At 39.8% G+C, this 21,631-nt stretch overlaps 1 protein-coding gene across 14 annotated transcripts in view; it reads right to left on the bottom strand.

Annotated features, from left to right (window-relative positions):
- Positions 1–21,631, bottom strand: part of GULP1 (GULP PTB domain containing engulfment adaptor 1) — a 294,296-nt gene that overhangs the window by 70,837 nt on the left and 201,828 nt on the right. For all 14 annotated transcript variants that reach the window (XM_084642803.1, XM_084642804.1, XM_084642801.1 and 11 more), the window contains one exon: positions 3,328–3,399. In XM_084642803.1, the coding sequence (XP_084498929.1) occupies positions 3,328–3,399 (72 nt within the window). The remainder of the gene's footprint in view (positions 1–3,327; positions 3,400–21,631) is intronic.

The raw sequence follows: 21,631 nt of genomic DNA, 5'->3' as shown, positions 1-21,631 counted from the left end.
TGGAAGGGCATAATGAGTGGGGTCCCACAGCGATCAGTTCTGTGTCTGGTTCTGTTCGATATCTTCATCAATGATTTAGATAATGGCATAGAGAGTACACTTATAATGTTTGCGGATGATAACAAGCAGGGAGGGGTTTCAAGTGTTTTGAAGTATAGGATTATAATTCAAAATGATCTGGACAAACTGGAGAAATGATCTGAAGCAAACAGGATGAAATTCAGTAAGGACAAATACAAAGTAATATACTTAGGAAGGAACAATCAGTTGCACACATACAAAATGGGAAATGATTGCCTAGGAAGGAATACTGCGTAAAGGGATCTGGGGGTCATAATGGACCACAAGCTAAGTATGAATAATAAAAAAAAAAGAAAATATCATTCTGGGATGTATTAGCAGGAGTGTTGTAAGCAAGACTTGAGAAATAATTCTTCCCGTCTACTCTGCACTGATTAGGCCTCAACTGAAGTATTGTGTCCAGTTCTGGGCGCCACATTTCAGGAAAGATATGGACAAATTGGATGAAGTCCAGAGAAGAGCAACAAAAGTGATTAAAGGTCTAGAAAACATGATCTTTGAGGGAAGATTGAAAAAATTGGGTTTGTTTAGTCTGGAAAAGAGAAGACTGAGAGAAGATATAACAATTTTCAAGTATATAAAAGGTTGTTATAAGGAGGAGGAAGAAAAATTGTTCTTCTTAACCTCTGAGGATAGGACAAAAAGTAATGGGCTTAAATTGCAGCAAGGGAGGTTTAGATTGGACATTAGGAAAAATTCCTAACTGTCAGGGTGGTTAAGCACTGGAATAAATTGCCTAGGGAGGTTGTGGAATCTCCATCACTGGAGACTTTTAAGAGCAGGTTAGACAAACACCTGTCAGGAATGGTCTAGGTAATACTTAGTCCTGCCATGAGTGTAGAGGACTGGACTAGATGACCTCTCGAGGTCCCTTCTAGTCCTATGATTCTATGATATCATGTAGTTGCTTACCAATGCACCACTAATTATGGAAAGCGTTTTACTCAAATCATGCACAGAAATCTTACTATAAATATATATCTGTAATCTTTAGTGTTTGATCTTGCACAAGTATTTGCCTAGGACAGGGATACATGCAAGCAGATCCATTTGGAGATTTTAGCCCTTTGCTAGTACATTCCCCTACACTGTAAGAAACCTTCTTTTTTTCCATCTGATTTCTCCCTGGAACCAACAAAAAGGGCTTGATCTTGTAGTCCAATATACAAAATTCCCACTGAATGCACTGAGGGTTACATAATAATATAGTTGAGGCCTAACAGTGAGCCAGCTTGATTATAGAGGGGATCACTTGATGGTGTTTTAAGGATGGAGAGAATTAGAAACTCTAAAATGTCTTTTAAAAAAAATCAACTTTTCTGTGCCTGGGCATTGTCTTGAGAGACTTCTGTACTAGAGCCTGGTCTGCACTTGAGGGGGGAATCGATCTAAGTTATGCAACTTCAGCTACGTGAATAACATAGCTGAAGTTGATTTACTTAGACCTACTCACTGCGGTGTCTTCACTGTGGTGAGTCGACTGCTGCCGCTCCCCTGTCGACTCTGCCTGCGTCTCTCACGGCGGTGGAGTACAGGAATCATCGGGAGAGCGCTCGGGAGTCGATTTATCGCATCAACCCCCACTGGATCGATTGCTGCCTGGCTGCATCTTTCTGTGCATTTAACATAGTGTGTCTAACAACACACAGTTTATCACAGTATTATCTGAAAATTGTGTGAATTGGGTACAAAACTGTACATTTCATACATTACTCCTGATTAAAAGAGGTCAAACTTGTGTTAACATAATAAATTCAAAAGCAGCCATGCTGTAACGTTTCTGTTTGGGAACATGAATCGATACAGTGGAGGTCATCTTTTTAGAGTGAGCCTCCCTGTGAGTTGATTGTCTAAGTGAAAACCTAATAGCACCTGCATTATTTGGGCAGAGTGAAAACGATTGTTAAGAATTTCATTCCAACACATCTCAGTGAGGCTACTAATTGCTCTTAGAAATGCTTTTCCAAGAAAAACCTAGGTGTCAAATGTTGATATTCAATTATTCTCTTTCTCTTTTTCTTTTTTTTTTTAAGGCCACCATCTCTTCAGCCTTTACTCTGGAAAATTCCCATTGACCTTGGGGCAGGGGTAGTCAATAATTTTTTGTCAAGGTCCAAATTTCTTGATCAAGGTATAGTAAAGACCCAGATTCCAGAGAAAATAATAACATAAATAATAAAAATAATGAAAATAATAAGATTTAAATAAAAAGATTTCAGGGTCCATTCAAAAGTGGCCCGTGGTCTGCCAATTGGCTACCCCTGCTTAGGGCTTCTCTTCACATGCAGCAGAGCAGCTGTGCTGCTATAGAGCTTTAGGCCAGGTCTATGCTACAAACCTATATCAGTATAATTACGTCGCTCAAGGGTGTGAAAAATCCACCTCTCCCATTGGTGCAGGACCGTCTTCACTTAAGCACTGCAGCTGGGCCAATGCAGCATTTCAAGTGTGCCTGCCCTTAGAGAAGATGCCACTATGCCGAAGGGGAGTTTCTCCCATTGGTGTAGTTAATCCACCTCTCCTGTTGCCATAGCACTGTCTACACCAGGGGTTAGGGCAGTATAACTACGTTGCTCGGGGAAGGGGGGCGATTTTTCACACCTGAGTTACATAGTTATACCAATATAAGTCTGTAGTGTAGACCAGGTCTTAGTAAGGATTCTAGGATTTGTTAGTTCCGTTCATTCCTCCTGAAGTGCTGCACAGGATGAAAATGACTGGAATTCAACCAAGTGCTAAGCTGAGAGCACCAGTCACCCGTTTCTTTGATTGTTCGGTGGCACTTCCAGGAAAACTGATGCAGCAGGGCATTTTCACTTTCAACCTCAGATTAGATGTGATTCTCAGAAATGAGCCTTAAGTCTAAACAAGTTTTTGGTTGTCTTGCACTGACAGGCAACAGGATTTTTTATATCCCGATTAGAATGGTTATGTGGTTAGCTGAAACTAAATAAAACTGTTGATAAATAATTTAGAATTAAAAAGGTCCAAACAATTTGCTGAATGCAGGTATTATGCTACTATTGGGAGTTATCTTTCCTAGCAAGACAGTCTCTGAAACATTTGGGCAGAAGAGTAGAAGATCTGGTGGTATATACACAATACAAAAGTATTTACATAGTAGTGAGGTTAGTAAAAGTCACAGCTTTTGACATGCTGTAAATGTCCACTGTCATTTATTTAGCTATATATAATACAATATAATATGCATCGGTTTTATCTATATTTATAAAAATGCTTCCCTACCTTTAGTTTTCTAACAGCATCTCTCACAACTTCTGTACCTTTGGGCTGCTCCACTTCTGTACTGCCAAGAAACTGAAAATATTGTAATTTGTGAGAAAAATGTGACATGCTGAAAGGCACAATTTACTGATTAACTTTGTAAATAATATTTTGGAAATACAATTCTTTCAGCACTTGATTTTGTTGTCTAATGGTGGATCTTTATATATTTATTTTTAATCAAAGGAAATGAAGGCAATAGAAATTAAACTCCTAATTAGAGTGAAAACATCAAAGTTCTTTGAAGCAGTCTTTAAAACCCATTTTACTTAGTTTGATCTCACAGAAGTCCTTGGATTTCTGGTCAAGTTACTTTCCCTCTGTAGAATATAATTTTATTCTTTTCCTCCTGGCATTGTCATAATGGAAATGTCATGACTGTTGGGAAAGAATGGAACAGTGCAAGTATTTTAGAAGCACCAGTGAAATAAGATGTTTCCAAGATGTAAATTCAGCTACCAGTTTGAACTAGGTTGCTTCACAAGCATGGTAAAGGATAATTAGAAGACTGATTCCACTCTCATTGTGGAATACATTGACTTCAGTGGAATAGCTTCTGACTTACACTGGCAAAAGTAACACTGAAACAAATTACACAATAATAGAATATCAGAAATTTAGCTCTATATTTTGACAAAATCTTGTTTTAACAAAAACAAGTATGCACATAAAAATGTGCAGTGAGGGCCAATTATTTCAAGACACCTCTCCTAGCTTTGAGATTTGAAGGCCAAAAGCACCTTTCTTAAGATATTTGCATGCTCAGTTGCTTGGATTCCAAAACTTTGTATGTGTAAGGTGCAGTGGAGGTGCTCAGATTGTGTTTGTGGGCTTAAATCAAGTAATTATGTACCTATCTGATTTCTACATAAAATTACACGTTTTTTTTTCACCCATGTCTGAGGGTTTGTGTATGCACAATTCTGTCAGAAAAGAAGAACACAAAAACTTAAGACAATGATTTAGACATGTAAGTTTTGAGGACTCTGGAAAATTTAAGAATAGTAATCAGAGAAATATATATACACACATACTCTAAATATGAATAAAAAGCAGGGTTCTTCATGCAATATTTGATTTTCATTCATCTGTACCAACATACATAATGCACAGAGAGGTGATGAATAGTGAATTTAAAGTGACTTCAAAGCAATTCACAAGCTGCTCATGTTACAGCAGTTTTCCAATATTCTTCTAATTCCCTAAGGTGCTTGATAAGAATTTCATTAAATTTCTTGCTACAGTACAGCTACTGTACTCAGAGCAATGTACTTTGTGATCATTTTGAAGAAACTACAGTGCACCTATATAAAAGTTTACCTACTCCATCGATAGATCTTATAACAAACAACACAGTCTCACTAAAAATCTGTTCCTATTACCTGAGTAGAATATGCCATCTTGAGTACAACAGCGTGTACATAAAAATACCATGCACGTTTGTCATCAACACTCAACATTACTGTAATACCCGACTTGGGAGAGAGAGGTTGTGCCACATCTAAAGGTTTACACAGTGGGTTTTTTTTTATTTTTATGAATTGTTGACATACTCAGTGCATCTCCTGAGGTCTTAAAATAGAGGGAAGGTTCTTCCCTGGATAAATGACACTCAGGGAATAATTTTAAAGAATTAACATGAGGGAGAGGTATATGTCTTTTCTCTCCTCTCTCTATTGATATCCCTCCATCCCAAATATAGCCAGGTGCCACAGTGGCAATTCTCTTTCCCTGCCCCAAAGTAAATGCACGTGTTCAGCAAAGTGTGCACCCCAGTGCCCTATCCTGCCTCTGGCTCAGTCAACTCCCCAGCAGCTCTCTTGTTTAGGGAACTAAAACTGGCTCAGGCTTCCAGCAGCTGTACCATCAGAGAAGGAGACTGAAGACTGTCCAGTAGCTCTAGTTCCATAGGCCCATGTGAAGGCGGGGAATGAAGATCTTTCTATAACCCCCTCAACTCCTCCTCCTCTGAGCTTTGAGCCCTGGTCTGTAAAGAGGCTCTCTCAGTCCATATCCTTTCCCCCTTTTCTTTTAGATGAGGAGGTAATATATTGGGCACAAAAGTGATGGAGTGGACATGTCTGTCTATGGGTGGACAAGAACAATTCTCTGATGCTGTATGTGAGAGAGATAGAAAGAAGGGGACAGGGTGGATAGGTATGTGTGAGGAGGTGGGAGCTAGAGCACCGGAATATGCCCAAAGATGAGGGCAGGAGTGAGGAGTGGATGGGTAAAAGGGCAGAAGCGTGAGTGTGGACAGGTAAGAATGAAAGGGGAATATGGATATGTATATACATGAGAATAGATTGCAAGGAGTGATTGGGGTGGGGTGTGTTCATGTGGGTATTTGAGCATGTGGGCGGTATTGAGTGCAATATATGTGATGGGGTGTTGGGGCAGGATTCTTGAGTGAGCCTCAGAAGTGAGGGTTGTGTGTGTGGAGGTGGCATGAATAAATGGGTGTGCAGGCCTGGGCACAAGAGAACTTCTCCCACGGGTGCCTCTTAATACTTTTATGTGGTTGCACCTAACATGTCCAAAAGAGTTATCAGGGTAAGGAGCCCACCATCTCTCAATACAGGTTTGAAGGCAAACAAAATTACTATCAAATTTGTCTCTTGTTGAGCCTACATTTGACACTCGCTACGGCAGTAAAAATCCATGTTATCGGTCCTGTTGATTTACATGGATTTCAAACAACAGCTTGTACATGGAGATCCACAATGAATATTACCCAAAGTAGAAATAAACCTTTTTAAATTTTAATACTTCTCAGGTATATTCCCAACTGAGCACTTGGGGGTGGGGAGCAAAGGGATAGGGCCAGACATCTAAAATAGAAAGATAAAATATTGCAAGCAGAGGATTACATGATTACGTGACAAACTCATTCAAAAACTATGTAAATGTAGATTATGCAAAATCTTCCAAAAACAAATCAACAATGAAGACCATGCATTTCCCATAAATTATATGGAAATATTTTGTCAGTTACATCAACATTTATGGAAGAAAAATTAACTAATCAAAATTCTTCCAATCATTTGCAATGCAGTGCCTCATGGATTAATATTAGTTTTGACATCTAGCATCACTATAACAGGTTTTATCAAACTCAACAATTTTATACTACAAGTGGAATCAAAGATTATACATAATAAAGTATGCAGAATAGGAAAAGATAGTGGGAAACATTTTATTCTAAAAACAAATGAAGGTTTGTAGCATAAATGTCAATATTACTCATACAATATCTGAGCCCATGGGCTAATGTCATTATTTAAGTTGTCCGTATCTGAAATTTGTTTATGGCATCCACTGACTGCAGCTGTTTTATTCAGGTATGTTCTTATTTTTGTAATAACGTTAGTAATTGACTATTATATGTTTATCATGTCTCATCCATGACCTTTGTAAATTAACTGTCTCCTTTGGTCTTCGGGTAAGTCATAAGTGTAAAGCTACAAACTTTGTACAGGTTAACAATGAACAAAACCATATTTTATGCGTTGGAGTATCTATATTATAATTAAAGCTGATCAACCTGCAAAAAATGATATATTTTTGATTTTTTTCCTCATTAAAACTGAATTTTCAACTGAAAACCTTGTCAAAAATTCAAAATTCAGAAAATGTTGATTAGTTAATTCTAATTTAAAAACCACCTGACTCTATAGCCATTTAAATGTGCATATAGCTCGTCTACGTAACTACATATTTCCTATCACTGTTGCCCACATCCTCTCTTTTCAATTGCTTCCTTCTGATAATTTTGCCCAATTGTTGAGCCTTGTCAAATAATAGGTGCCAATCCTGCAAACATGTACATGCATGTTTAATTTCAAGACCATCAGGAGTCCCATTGGTTTCAGTGGGACCACTCATGATATGTAAGTGTTTGCAGGTTCAGGGCTTTCGATCGTAACCTCTTCAGGACAGAGATTAGTGTTTGTTCAAGCCCTAGAACAATGGGTCCCCAGTCACCATTAGCATCTCTGGGCACCACTGAAATAAACAAATGAAATAAAATATAATAAAATAAATAGTTAATAATATGAACAATTCTAGTCATTGAGTTAATACTTCTGATACAGTTAGTACAATGTTCCAGAGTAACAGCCATGTTAGTCTGTATTCGCAAAAAGAAAAGAAGTACTTGTGGCACCTTAGAGACTAACCAATTTATTTGAGCATAAGCTTTCGTGAGCTCCAGCTCACTTCATCGGATGCATACTGTGGAAAGTGTAGAAGATCTTTTTATATACACACAAAGCATGAAAAAATACCTTTTCCCACCCCACTCTCCTGCTGGTAATAGCTTATCTAAAGTGACCACTCTCCTTACAATGTGTATGATAATCAAGGTGGGCCATTTCCAGCACAAATCCAGGTTTTCTCACCCCCCGCCCCCACAAACCCACTCTCCTGCTGGTAATCCAATTTATTTGAGCATAAGCTTTCGTGAGCTACAGCTCACTTCATCGGATGCATACTGTGGAAAGTGTAGAAGATCTTTTTATATACACACAAAGCATGAAAAAATACCTTCTCCCATCAATTTATTTGAGCATAAGCTTTTGTGAGCTACAGCTCACTTCATCGGATGCATACTGTGGAAAGTGTAGAAGATCTTTTTATATACACACAAAGCATGAAGGGGAAATGAAAAAAAAATCAACATCTCTTCATGATATATGTAAAGTTTTTCTCTTTTAAGAGTTTATTCTTTATGCAGTATACAGTCAATATATTAATGCCTTGAGATTGTTCACTTACTCACTTTACAGCATGGATTGACTTTGGAGAAAATACATATATGTATTTGATTACATTTCCTAATTATACTTGATATTTGCAACTGATAAAATAGTTATTCATGTAACAGATTTATCCTTCTGGTTTTTTTAAACATTCCAAACAAAAAGGCACACAGTATAATACTTATGTGACTATATTTATCTTTGTCAGATATTTCAAGTGCAAGTCTAGAACTAAAGCAAACATTTAGTAATGCTGCGTAAAGTTTTCATTTGTATATTTTACGAAGCTGGATTTTCAAAACTGATGAATTTTAACACTTTGTACATATATATGTTAAACTGTTGTAAAGTTGATTTATTTTTACACAAAATAGTATATATTTTAATTGTTGTTTGCCTTTCTTCCAAACATTTATTTTCTCCACAGATTAATCAAAAGCTGTGCTTTTAACCATGGGACTCATTCTGATCTCACTTGCACCTGTATCTATCAGGAATCCTGTCAATGAATCCTCTGAGACAGGTCAAGTCAGACTCCATAATACAGACTTTTATATTTAAAACATATTGGACATGGTCTTACTCTCTTTGACATTTTATAATATTGTTTATTATTTTGCTACTGTTAGTTACTAATTTATTTTACAGGCACTATTGACATATTATATCACAGATACTGCATTTTATTGATATACAACTCTGTATTGAACTCACCAGAGATTACCCTTCTGGATATTATGTGTGTTGTGGTAGCAGCTCGGTGCCTCAGTTAGGGACCAGGGCCCCATTTGGGCCAGACATTGTATAAACACACAGCAGAAAGACAGTCCCTGCCCCAAAGAGTTTACAGTCAAAGGTTAGAAGGAGCAAATTTACCTGCCCTGCCCTCAGCAAGGTAACAAACCTGGCCCACCACCCAACAAGAGAAACACGGCCCAGAGGGCTGTGTCAGGCAAGGAGCAAGAAAACAGCCCCCTCCCCTCAGGGTGGGAATCATGTGTCCTCCAGCACTTTGAAGATGGCTACAGCTGAGACTGTTGCTTTCAACTCAGCGTAAGCAAGGTGCATTTAGGGCCAACCCAAGTCCCACTGAAGCTACTGGGAGCCCTTTGTAATTGTACCTTGGCTGAAGCCCAGCTGCATTTTTATTTGTTTCCATAAAAAGAGGCCTCTCTTAACATTTGCTTTTTTGTTGTGTAAATGAAACACACCCAAGCCTGTTTAAACGCTGTCTAAACTCGGACTCCTTTTTACCTGACCAGCTTATCACGCTTGAGCATGCTAAGTAGTTACCTATTCATAAAAAAATAATGATGCCTAGAGCTCCTACTATATTTTGTCCATTGTCCACAAAGGCTAATGTCACTAATCTCTTCCTCTACTGAGGTAATACTTCCCCTCCCCTGACAGTATATTTTAGATTTAATTATATACTCTACTTCTTTAAAACATTTTTACACTGAAAAACTATCTTTCAGAATGAAGAAAAAAAAATTTCAAAATATAAGATCCAGAAAAACAAGTTTCAATAATTAACTACTGATCACTTTAAAAAGATGATGGTACATTAATGATAAATCTGACTGGTAGACTAGTTTTAGATGCATTTTAGGATATTAAAGCTTTAAATTCCACTCTCCCAGTAGAGAGCAGTGCAGGATATTTTACTGATGCAATAATAAGATCTGTTTTCTTTTGTTACCGCAGTCCTAGTTTAAACCCCCCCCAAGCTTTTAATCTTCTGAATTAGAATTTCCTTGTGGCTTTGAAATCACTGAATGTTAAAAGTTCTCATTTATCTGAATTTAAAGGCAGCAATAGAAAAAATAAAGTACCCACCAAATTCATACCATTAACAAAGAAAGGCAGAAAGCAATGTAAATTTCACTAGCAACCTGCTGCCAAAATCTGATAAATTAACTCTTTAAAAAGTAGAAGTTGGAAAGATGTTGATTTACTGCTGAAAGTAAGACTAAATATACCCAAATCTCACAACACTACAATAATGAAGGTATGTAATGAAACAAAACAATAACGGGGGGACAAAAATGGAGTGCTTCAGAAGGGTAAGAGTTGCAAATGAAACCAAATTCAGTTGTTCTGAATTCATGCTGAAAATAGTTAGATGAATATATTTCTAACTTACTAATCATTACTCAAGGTATGAGCTATGTTAGTGTAGACTTGGGGGTGGGGTGTCTTGTCTTCCAGTCTGAGATATGGATGCATTATTTAAAAATACTTTTGGCTCTTGTGCCATTCCCCCTCATGATTCTCTGACAATCAGTTCCAGCTGAGATAGGCTTCTGATCTCCCTCTTAGCTAAAACCTTTGTCAGAGTGTGCGTGTGCATAGGGGAGTCCTAGGAGGGCCACACCTTGGAAAATAATTAACAGGCAAGACTTTTCTCTAAGTTCTCTAAGACTTTTCTCTAAGACTTTTCTCCCGTTAGTACGGGCACTGTTAATATGGACACAGGGCCTGTATAGCACTGTCCTTCCCAGGATGTGAATACATATTGGAAAAAAATAGTCTGAATAAATATTAATTCCCCAGAAAGGAACCTGATTTGGGGCCAGGGGTCTCTGATTGGAAGCACATTTAAGAAACTGCTCAATACTGCATGGACACTACTGGATTCCCTGAAAGGCACTGAGAGCAGTGGCTTGCAGTCTCTGGCAACTGATTGAAAACTCTCTGAGCTTATCTTCTAAGGCTGTGGGAATAGGGACCTTCTTTGCTGTTCTACGAGATTTGCATAATAAATCAAATACAGTCCAGACTTAGTAATAGGCTGCAAAGGTGTTCTTTTTTAGTAAACGGAAAGGATGGTAAACATCTTATTCTAGTCAGGAGAACCCAGACTGCAGAACGATTCTGAGGAGATGATGAAGCCATGAATCTCAAGTTAGAAGAAATAGGGCTATAAATTAGATTTTTAGTTACTTAACAAGAAAAAGAATTGTCTTGTTCATTGAGAATGTTGAAGATATGGCAAATGTGGCAAATTCTAAATTAATCCAAGGGAATATAAACTGGTTTAATTTAATTTTAATTATAAAAATAATTAATTTAATTAGGGGTCTAGAGGTGTTGTAATGATTTAGGTATATCTACACAAGCTGCAATCACTCTTCCAATTTTAGTACAGCGATTCCCTGAGCCAGCTTGCTTGAGTACTGGTAGCAGCAAAGTTGTGGCAGCATGGACTTCAGTGTGGACTAGCCGAGGAAGCACCCATGCTTGTACAGCCTATGCTGAAGCTCGTGTTTCTGCAACTTCACTGCAATTTATACGCAGGCTACCTCTCATCGAACTACCACGGCAACGTGTACACAAGCTGGGAATCACACCCCTAGCTTGTAGTGTAGACATAGCCTAAGGGAATCTAAACTGGTGTAACTTACATATCAATGGGCCAGAAGATATAGGAAGGAAACGAACCAAAGAGAAGGCATAGGTTAAAATAGGCCACCTCAGCACAATAGAATAGGAATGTGGGAAATAGACTAGCTTCTGCTTTAATTTACGTCTTCTTACACCCTTCAGTTCATAGCTTCTCTTGCTACACCTCTCTTCTGACCTCTCCCGCCTGGCCAAATTCAGAGGTTATGGGAAAAGAAGTTTCAGAGTAACAGCCGTGTTAGTCTGTATTTGCAAAAAGAAAAGGAGTACTTGTGGCACCTTAGAGACTAACCAATTTATTTGAGCATGAGCTTTCGTGAGCTACAGCTCACTTCATCGGATGCATACTGTGGAAACTGCAGAAGACACTCTCCTGCTGGTAATAGTTTATGTAAAGTGATCATCAAGTTGGGCCATTTCCAGCACAAATCCAGGTTTTCTCACCCTCCGCCCCCCCCCCCCCCCACAAATTCACTCTCCTGCTGGTAATAGCCCATTCAAAGTGACCACTCTCTTTAAAATGTGTATGATAATCAAGGTAGGCCATTTCCAGCACAAATCCAGGTTTTCTCAGCCCCCCACCCCCCTCCAAAAACCACACACACAAACTCACTCTCCTGCTGGTAATAGCTTATCCAAAGTGACCACTCTCCCTACAATGTGCATGATAATCAAGGTGGGCCATTTCCAGCACAAAACCAGGTTTTCTCACCCCCCCCACCCCCATACACACACAAACTCACTCTCCTGCTGGTAATAGCTCATCCAAAGTGACCACTCTCCTGCTATTACCAGCAGGAGAGTGGGGTGGGAGGAGGTATTGTTTCATGGTCTCTGTGTATATAACGTCTTCTGCAGTTTCCACAGTATGCATCCGATGAAGTGAGCTGTAGCTCACGAAAGCTCATGCTCAAATAAATTGGTTAGTCTCTAAGGTGCCACAAGTACTCCTTTTCTTTTTGGGAAAAGAAGTGTAGATTACAAATTTGCATGTTGCTAAGTGGATATGGGGGTAAGGGAGGCTGAGTGTAACTGAATCTAATTTGGTGTAGTTTAAAAGCCAAGGAGACCAGAAGAATGTATGAATTATACCATCTTAGATTCCCTTTGATTTATCACTGAATTTGACCCACTGTTGCTGGACACACCTCCAAGCTTGAAAGAGACAAAAAGGTCAAGAATCTAGATTCTAGAGTATAAATTTGTATTAGCTGACCCAGCTCATTTGTAAGCAGAATTTGTCTCCAAAATTGCCCAAAACTTTGTAAGTAATCAAAACTCATGTTCTCAGGTTTATCAGAGAAAGAACACTGCAGGGATCTGTAAGAAAAGCAATTAACATGATGTATTAAAAAAAATCAGATAATGGGGTAGCCATCAGACTGTAAATAGGAGTAAGAATAACAAATCCCCAAGAAATTATAACATTAAAAGATACTGCCCACATCTCTACAAGGAAGATAAGAGCAGATTAGACAAAGAGAGGGAAGCATTACTTCCTGCAAAGGACAAAGCTTATCTTGACAGAACTCTCACCACAGAAGATATTGGTATTTAAAACAAAACAAAACATATACTACAGTGTTATAGATTTGAACAGCATTTTACAGGCATGTTTTTAAAGAGTTGGCATTTAAGGTCAGAAGGGACCACCAGATCACGTAGTGTAACCTTCTATACATCACAGGCCACAAAACACCATCCAGCTGCCCCCACACCAAGCCAACAACCAGAATTACATCAAAGTATTACAGCTCTCAGGAGACTAAACTATTATGTGCCACAGGCAGCAAACAAAAGGGACAGAGGGGCACCAATGTCCAAGACCCCTCCAATGGCAGTGACATGGAATTAATTTAGTAAGAAGTAACCAGATGATCATGCCCTGAAGATCTTACACTCCAAACCTGAATCCTGAAAACCTATAGAGCCAGATTTTGACTCAGACCATGAGTCTGTGAAAGGCAGAAAAAACAGTATCCCTTTCAACTTGTGAGGGCTACCTGGATCTTAGCTACAGGCATGAAAGAATAAGCAGGGTTACATGCAAACTCACTTTTTTCCCAGAACAAGAGGACGGGGAATGGGTGGATCGCTCCTGTTGTCTTTCCGGCCACAGGTAGCGATGTACTGCTGGTGTAGGCAACCAATACAATGCTACTTCCCAGGAGCAAGGAGGGGAGGAAAAGTGGCTCAGAGTGTTTCTCTTGGGCACAGTCTTAGCCTACGTGAATCAAGGATTGCAGGATCAGGCAGTAGGGTCATAGGCTCTATAGCAGGTGTTCCCAAACTTGGTTCACGGCTTGTTCAGGGTAAGCCCCTGCTGGGCCGTGAGATGCTTTGTTTACCTGAGCGTCCACAGGTACGGCTGCTCACAGCTCCCAGTGGCCGCGGTTCACCGTTCCTGACCAATGGGAGCTGTGGGAAGCAGTGGCCTAGCCCACGCCTCTTCCCGCAGCTCCCATACAAATAATAAGGGGGAGGCAAGTATGAGGAAGATACATGTTTTCACAGTACAAGATAAGAGATACTGCTGTGGCATGCACATCAATTTGTTGGCTGTTTTTTTCTGAATTATTGACATGTAAACTGACCAGAGCAGATATGTAAACATGACAGCTTCAGAGTTGGTGACAGGCATGAAAGGGAAAAATGATTAGGAGGGAGAGAGAATTCTCTCCTGATGGTATCAATTTATTTCTTGAAAATATCGTCTTCTTATACATTCTTTGTTATAGGTAGTGTCTTAAACTCTGAATGTCCGAAGTTCTGAGTTACTACTCTCTCTTCACATGATTCATTACTCCTCACAGTCAAGAAAACTTTGCTTTTGGATGTAGGGAAAACAGAAACCATAACAAAAAATTATCAGTGTCAAAAAAGACAAAGCTCCCAAGCTCAATCCTTTGGATTTTTATTTGGACATAAATTTTTTTTTTTCATTTCTGGCTGTTACACAAGGGAGCAAACTTTTTCCTTGCATGAGTGCACACCATTTCCATGCACTTCACTGGGGGCTCTGTGCGTGTAGTCAGGGCACTGTCCCCAAATGACTACAGTTCCTACACTCCCTATTCCAAATCTATCAAGTTCACTACTAACCTGACAGACATCTAATTGCCTTTGGACAGATGCCACCAAGCTAACCTGTCCTGTTTTTACATTATTATTTATCCTCCCTGTAGAGCCCTTTGCAGTATTTCAGTGATGACTGACATAAGATTTAGGATAACTAACAACAAGTAATAACTTACAAAATAAACACAATATTGATGCTACTGTAATCTGGCCTGATGGTATTCCAAAGGCTTGTCTACATGGAGACTCAGGCTATGAGTATGTGTGCCAGCATAGATGAGTATGAGACCATGTATATGCTTCCTGTTGCTGTTCCAAATGTCCACACTACACTGTGCTGGACATGGGTGTAATGTGGTGTACACGTGTATACCTGTGTCCACACTGCTGCTGTTATTTCATAATGTTAGCGCTACCATTTTGGGCATTATCCCAGGGCTCTGTGAGGACAGAAAGACACTCTAGGAATCACTTTGATGTGTATTGTTGTTACTGTCATAGAATCATAGAACTGGAAGGGATCTCAAGAGGTCATCTAGTCCAGTCCCCTGCACTCATGACAGGACTAATTATCTAGACCATTCCTGACAGGTGTTTGTCTAACCTGCTCTTAAAAGTCTCCAATGATGGAGATTCCACAACCTCCCTAGGCAATTTATTCCAGTGCTTAACCACCCTGACAGTTAGGAAATTTTTCCTAATGTCCAATCTAAACCTCCCTTGCTGCAATTTAAGCTCATTGCTTCTTGTCCTATCCTCAGAGGTTAAGAAGAACAATTTTTCTTCCTCCTCCTTGTAACAAACTTTTATATACTTGAAAACTGTTATCATGCCCCCTCTCAGTCTTCTCTTTTCCAGACTAAACAAACCCAATTTTTTCAATCTCCCTTCATAGGTCATGTTCTAGACCTTTAATCATTTTTGTTGCTCTTCTCAGGACTCTCTCCAATTTGTCCATATCCTTCCTGAAATGTGGTGCCCAGAACTGGACAGAATACTCCAGTTGAGGCCTAATCAGAGCAGAGTAGAGCGGAAGAATTACTTCTGAGAATTACTGTCTCGCTTACAAAACTCCTGCTAATACATCTCAGAATGATGTTTGCTTTTTTTGCAACAGCATTACACTGTTGACTCAGATTTAGCTTGTGATCCATTATGACCCCAGATCCCTTTCCGCAGTATTCCTTCCTAGGCAGTCATTTCCCATTTTCTGTGTGTGCAACTGACTGTTCCTTCCTAAATGGAGTACTTTGCATTTGTCCTTAATGAATTTCAACTTATTTACTTCAGATCATTTCTCCAGTTTGTTCAGATTGTTTTAATTTTAATCCTATCCTCCAAAGCACTTGCAACCCCTCCCAGATTGGTATCGTCTGCAAATTTTATAAGTGCACACTGTATGCCATTATCTAAATCACTGAGGAAGATGTTGAACAGAACCAGACCCAGAACTGATCTCTTTGGGACCCCACTCATTATGCCCTTCCAGCATGACTGTGAACCACTGACAACTACTCTCTGGGAATGGTTTCCAACCAGTTATGCACCCACCTTATAGTAGCTCCATCTAGATTGCATTTCCCTGGTTTATTTATGAGAAATCATGCAAGACAGTATCAAAAGCTTTACTAAAGTCAAGATATACCACATCTACCACTTTCCCCCCCATCCACAAGGCTTGTTACCCTGTGAAAGAAAGCTATCAGGTTGGTCTGACACAATTTGTTTTTGACAAATCCATGCTGACTATTACTTATCACCTTATTATCTTCTAGATGTTTGCAAACTGATTGCTTAATTATTTGCTCCATTATCTTTCCAGGTACAGAAGTTAGGCTGACTGCTCTGTACTTCCCTGGGTTGTTCTTATTTCCCTTTTTATAGACTGGCACGGTATTTTCCCTTTTCCAGTCTTCTAGAATCTCTCCTGTCTTCCATGACTTCTCTAAGATAATCACAAATGGCTCAGATATCTCGTCAGTCAGGTCCTGGTGTATTTCATCAGGCCCTGGTGACTTGAAGACATCTAATTTGTCCAAGTAATTTTTAACTTGTTCTTTCTCTATTTTAGCCTCTTCTGATCCAATCGCATTTTCACTGGCATTCAATACGTTAGATGTCCAGTCACCATCAACCTTCTTGGTGAAAACCAAAACAAAGAAGTCATTAAGCACCTCTGCCATTTCCACATTTTCTGTTATTTCCTCTGTCTTCTCATTGAGTAATTGGCCTACCCTGTTCTTGGTCTTCCTCTTTCTTCTAGTATATTTGTAGAACTTTTCTTGTTCCCCTTTAAAAAGAAAAGGAGTACTTGTGGCACCTTAGAGACTAACAAATTTATTAGAGCATAAGCTTTTGTGAGCTACAGCTCAGTTCATCGGATGCATACAGTGGAAAATATAGTGGAGAGGTTTTATATACACAGAGAACATGAAACAATGAGTGTTACCATACAGCCTGTAACAAGAGTGATCAGGAAAGGTGAGCTATTACCAGCAGGAGAGCGGGGGGAGAGGGGAACCTTTTGTAGTGATAATCAAGGTGGGTCGTTTCCAGCAGTTGACAAGGACAGTAGGAGGGGAAATAGTTTTATTTTGTGTAATGACACATCCACTCCCAGTTTTTATTCAAGCCTAAGTTAATTGTATCCAGTTTGCAAATTAATTCCAACTCAGCAGTCTCTCGTTGGAGTCTGTTTTTGAAGTTTTTTTCTTGAAGAATTGCCACTTTTAGGTCTGTAATCGAGTGACCAAAGAGATTGAAGTGTTCTCCGACTGGTTTTTGAATGTTATAATTCTTAACATCTGATTTGTGTCCATTTATTCTTTTACGTAGAGACTGTCCAGTTTGGCTAATGTACATGGCAGAGGGGCATTGCTGGCACATGATGGCATATATCACATTGGTAGATGCGCAGGTGAACGAGTCTCTGATAGTGTGGCTGATGTGATTAGGCCCTATGATGGTGTCCCCTGAATAGATATGTGGACACAGTTGGCAACGGGCTTTGTTGGAAGGATAGGTTCCTGGGTTAGTGTTTTTGTTGTGTGGTGTGTGGTTGCTGGTGAGTATTTGCTTCAGGTTGGGGGGCTGTCTGTAAGCAAGGACTGGTCTAGTTTGAACTTGTTTTGTTCCTTGGCCTTTCAAATTTTGTCCCTACATACTTGTGTTATGTTTATATTCATCCTTTGTAATCTGACCTAGTTTTCACTTTTTGTAGGACTCCTTTTTGATTTTTAGATCATTGAAGATCTGTTGGTTAAACCAGGGTGGTCTCTTGCCATACTTACTATCTTTCCTACGCAGTGGGTTAGTTTGACTGTGCCCTTAATAATGTCTCTTTGAGAAACTGTGAACTGTCGTCTATTGTTTTCCCCTTAGACTTGCTTCCCAAAGGAACTTACCTACCAGCTCCGTGAGTTTGCTTCAGTCTGCCTTCTTGAACTCCATTGTCTTTATTTTGCTGTTCTCCCTCCTACCATTCCTGAGAATCATGAACTCTATCATTTCATGATCACTTTCACCCAAGCTGCCTTCCACTTTCAAATTTTCAACCAGTTCTTCCCTATTTGTCAAAATCAAATCTAGAACAGTCTCTCTCCTGGTAGCTGTCTCCACCTTCTGAAATAAAAAAATGTCTCCAATACATTCCAAGAACTTGTTGGATAATCTGTGCCCTGCTGTGTTATTTTCCCAACAGATGTCTGGGTAGTTGAAATCCCCCATCACCACCAAGTCCTGTGCTTTGGATGATTTTGTTAGCTGTTTTTAAAAAAGCCTCATCCAGCTCTTCTTCCTGGCTAGGTGGGGTCTGTAGTAGACCTCTACCATTACATCACCCTTTTTTTTACCCCTTTTATCCTTACCCAGAGACTTTCAAGAAGTCTGTCTCCTATTTCCATCTCAATCTCCGTCCAAGTGTATACATTTTCAATATATAAAGCAACACCTCCTCCCTTTTTTTCTCTGCCAGTCCTTCCTGTCCCCCGCCTTCACATATTTGCTAATGGAAGTTCCTGATCATGTTTCCCCTACTGTTACTTCCTGCAAACTGGATGGAAGACATGAAGCACTGGGATGATGAGGCGGTTCTGGTCCTGCTCCTTACTGTGGGACAGATGGTTATGCAGTGGAAGGTGATCATCAGGAACCCTGGATGGAATTTAGACAGAACTTTCTGATACACTGAAGACAGATGACTTTGAAGGTCAATGACCATTCATTCATTCATTCACATACAGTGAATGCCAATATTTCCATGGTATACCTATGGGTGGACTGTCACTTCTGGTGCAGAAGAACCGGCATGGTGCGGTAGGATCACATCACTTTGGAAACCTGGGACAACCAGCACTTCAGAATGAGGAAACAGACCTTCATGGAGCTGTGTCAGGAGCTTGCACCAAACCTCCAATGGCAGACACAGGGAAGCCACACTGCTTCAGAAGTGTGTTTCTCTTGCCTTGTAGAATCTGGCAACACAAGACAGCTACAGGTCCACTGCAAACTACTTTGGAGATGGAAAGTCCACTGTCGGGTAGTTGTCGTGCAGGTTTGTGCTCTACACACAGGTGTTTGCCATACTGTTGCAATTAACACTGTGCTCTACCCACAGGTGTTTGCCATAAGAGAAGTTCCAGAAATAATAGGTGGATTTCAGAGGATGCGGTTTCTGAACTATGCAAGGCCATCAATGGCAGCCATATCTTAATACTTTGTCCAGCACAAGAGGTAAGTGAATATATGAACTGAAAAGTTACTGTGCACTCATTCTGCAAAGCTTAGTGGATCACAGAGGCATGAATACAAATGTGGGAAACTCTCATGATGCCAACAGGATTGTACTTGAAGGAGGAAGAAGGGGCTGATATTCCCCAGAACAGATATTGTTCTGGATGGTGTTTTTGTGCCAACTGTTATTTTGGGTGACCCTACCTACCCACTCCTAACTTGGTTCATGAAACCATACCTCAACATCAGCTACCCTGGAAAAAGGGAATTCAGTTACAAGCTCAGTAGCAGCAGGATGGTCATGGAGTGCACATTTAGTAGGCTGAAGACTCAGTGGTGGTGTATATGCACCTGTCTGGATGCCAATGTGGCACATACCATTCATATAATAGTCCCCCACTATGCACTCCATAACATTTGTGAGGGTGAAAAGCAGTTCTTCCATCCTGAGTGGGCTCAGGACAAATCTGGTTTGCAAACTGCACAGGCAGCTGGATCCCACCCACGTGCATGCTGGTCGTGGTTCCCACTGGGCAAGGGAAATCAGGGATACCATATGTACACACATGTAGGCACAGCAGGAAGGCAGAGGATGACATCTGCCTGTGCTCATGGACACCTTCACATCCTGTACAGCTGTTGGAAGAGATACATGAGGGAACACTGTCACAAAACTTGTGGGCTATGTAGCTTTGTGAGTGTTTTGTTCCCCTGCAACTGAAGATCATTCACCATTCATTCCTGTGACATTACACTCGGTTATCACCTGAGGGGTGGATTTGTGCTGTGGAGGGGGTGGCAAAGTTGTAATGCTGTCATCTTGCAATGTTTTTGTCTTCACTATTTGTACTTGTTTAGAAACCTCTGTTATTGGGGGCTCTCAATCTCTCTTAACGACAAATGAGGATTTGCTTGTGCGGGGAAGAAGGTGTTACGCAGCCAGTCACCATTCATTGTCAGCAGAGCTAATTGTATTTAAAAGCTGTCTAGAGCACTAATCCCTACTACAACTGCAGGGCAAGTTGGGGTGTAACTCTACAGTGCATTAGCCTGCCATGCACTGAGTTGCCATGTGCACCCTGCTGTGCAGAAAGTCAAAGCGCACTAGGGAGCTTTTAGCATGGGATAGCAGGGTCCACACAGAAACTTAGTATTCAGCAGGCTGGTGTTCTGTACATTCACACTCTGGCTTGCCACGCACTAAGTCTCAGTGTGGACAAGCCCTTAGTCTCTACATCTGGTTCCTATCTCTCTGAAGAAGTGCAAGAGAGTCATCAGGAAGGACAGCACTGCATAGTGTCCTGTAGAAATACGTGCAGTGTTACCAACTCTTGTAATTTTATTACAAGTGCCATGATATTTGTGGTTTTCTTAAAGCCCTGACTTTGTGGAGTCATACACAGCTTTCATAAAAAAGAAAAAAATTCTAGGCTGCATAGCTGTGGGAAAAAGCTAAAAAATGTGAACCCTAAATGCTGAAAAAACAAACGAAGAAAAATAAAAATGCATATTTTAAAATTATCATTATTTTAAGCCAATCTTGTAATATTTTGATCCTTGACTTATGACTTTTGAACACCTGGGGTTGACAATACTGTGTGTGGCAACTTTACACATACTGCTGAAATACATACATAAATACATACCCTTTCTAGCACATCCCTACCTAAATGATTTGGTGAGCAGATCCAGGAACTCAAAGCCTACAGTGACATTTCTCATGCAAATAGCTCCATATTCATGATACATATTGTGTACAGTAGAACCTCAGAGTTACGAACACCAGAGTTACGAACTGACCAGTCAACCACACATCTCATTTGGAACCAGAGGTACACAATCAGGCAGCAGCAGAGACAAAAGAAAAAAAAAGGCAAATACAGTACATACTGTGTTAAATGTAAATTACTAAAAAGAATAAATGGGAAGTTAAAAAAGATTCAACAAGCTAAGGCAATTTTTTTCGGTGCTTGTTTCATTTAAATTAAGATGGTTAAAAACAAAATTTTTCTTCTGCATAGTAAAGTTTCAAAGCTGTATTTAATCAATGTTCAGTTGTAAACTTTTGAAAGAACCACCATAACACTTTGTTCAGAGTTACGAACATTTCAGAGTTATGAACAACCTCCATTCCTGAGGTGTTCGTAACTCTGAGGTTCTACTGTAGTGTGAGTAAATCTGAACCACTGTATGCATGCATATTGAAGGTGGGCACCTACTTTAGGAAGACAAATTCCACATATGGGTGCTCAAGTTGACATTTAAGCATCCACTCATTTTAGACCTGCAAA

Source organism: Lepidochelys olivacea (genome assembly GCF_965140295.1).
Source record: "Lepidochelys olivacea isolate rLepOli2 genome assembly, chromosome: 11".
Lineage (NCBI taxonomy): Eukaryota > Metazoa > Chordata > Testudines > Cheloniidae > Lepidochelys > Lepidochelys olivacea.
Note: the sequence above shows the minus strand (reverse complement) of the source record. Positions and strands in the feature narration are given on the sequence as shown.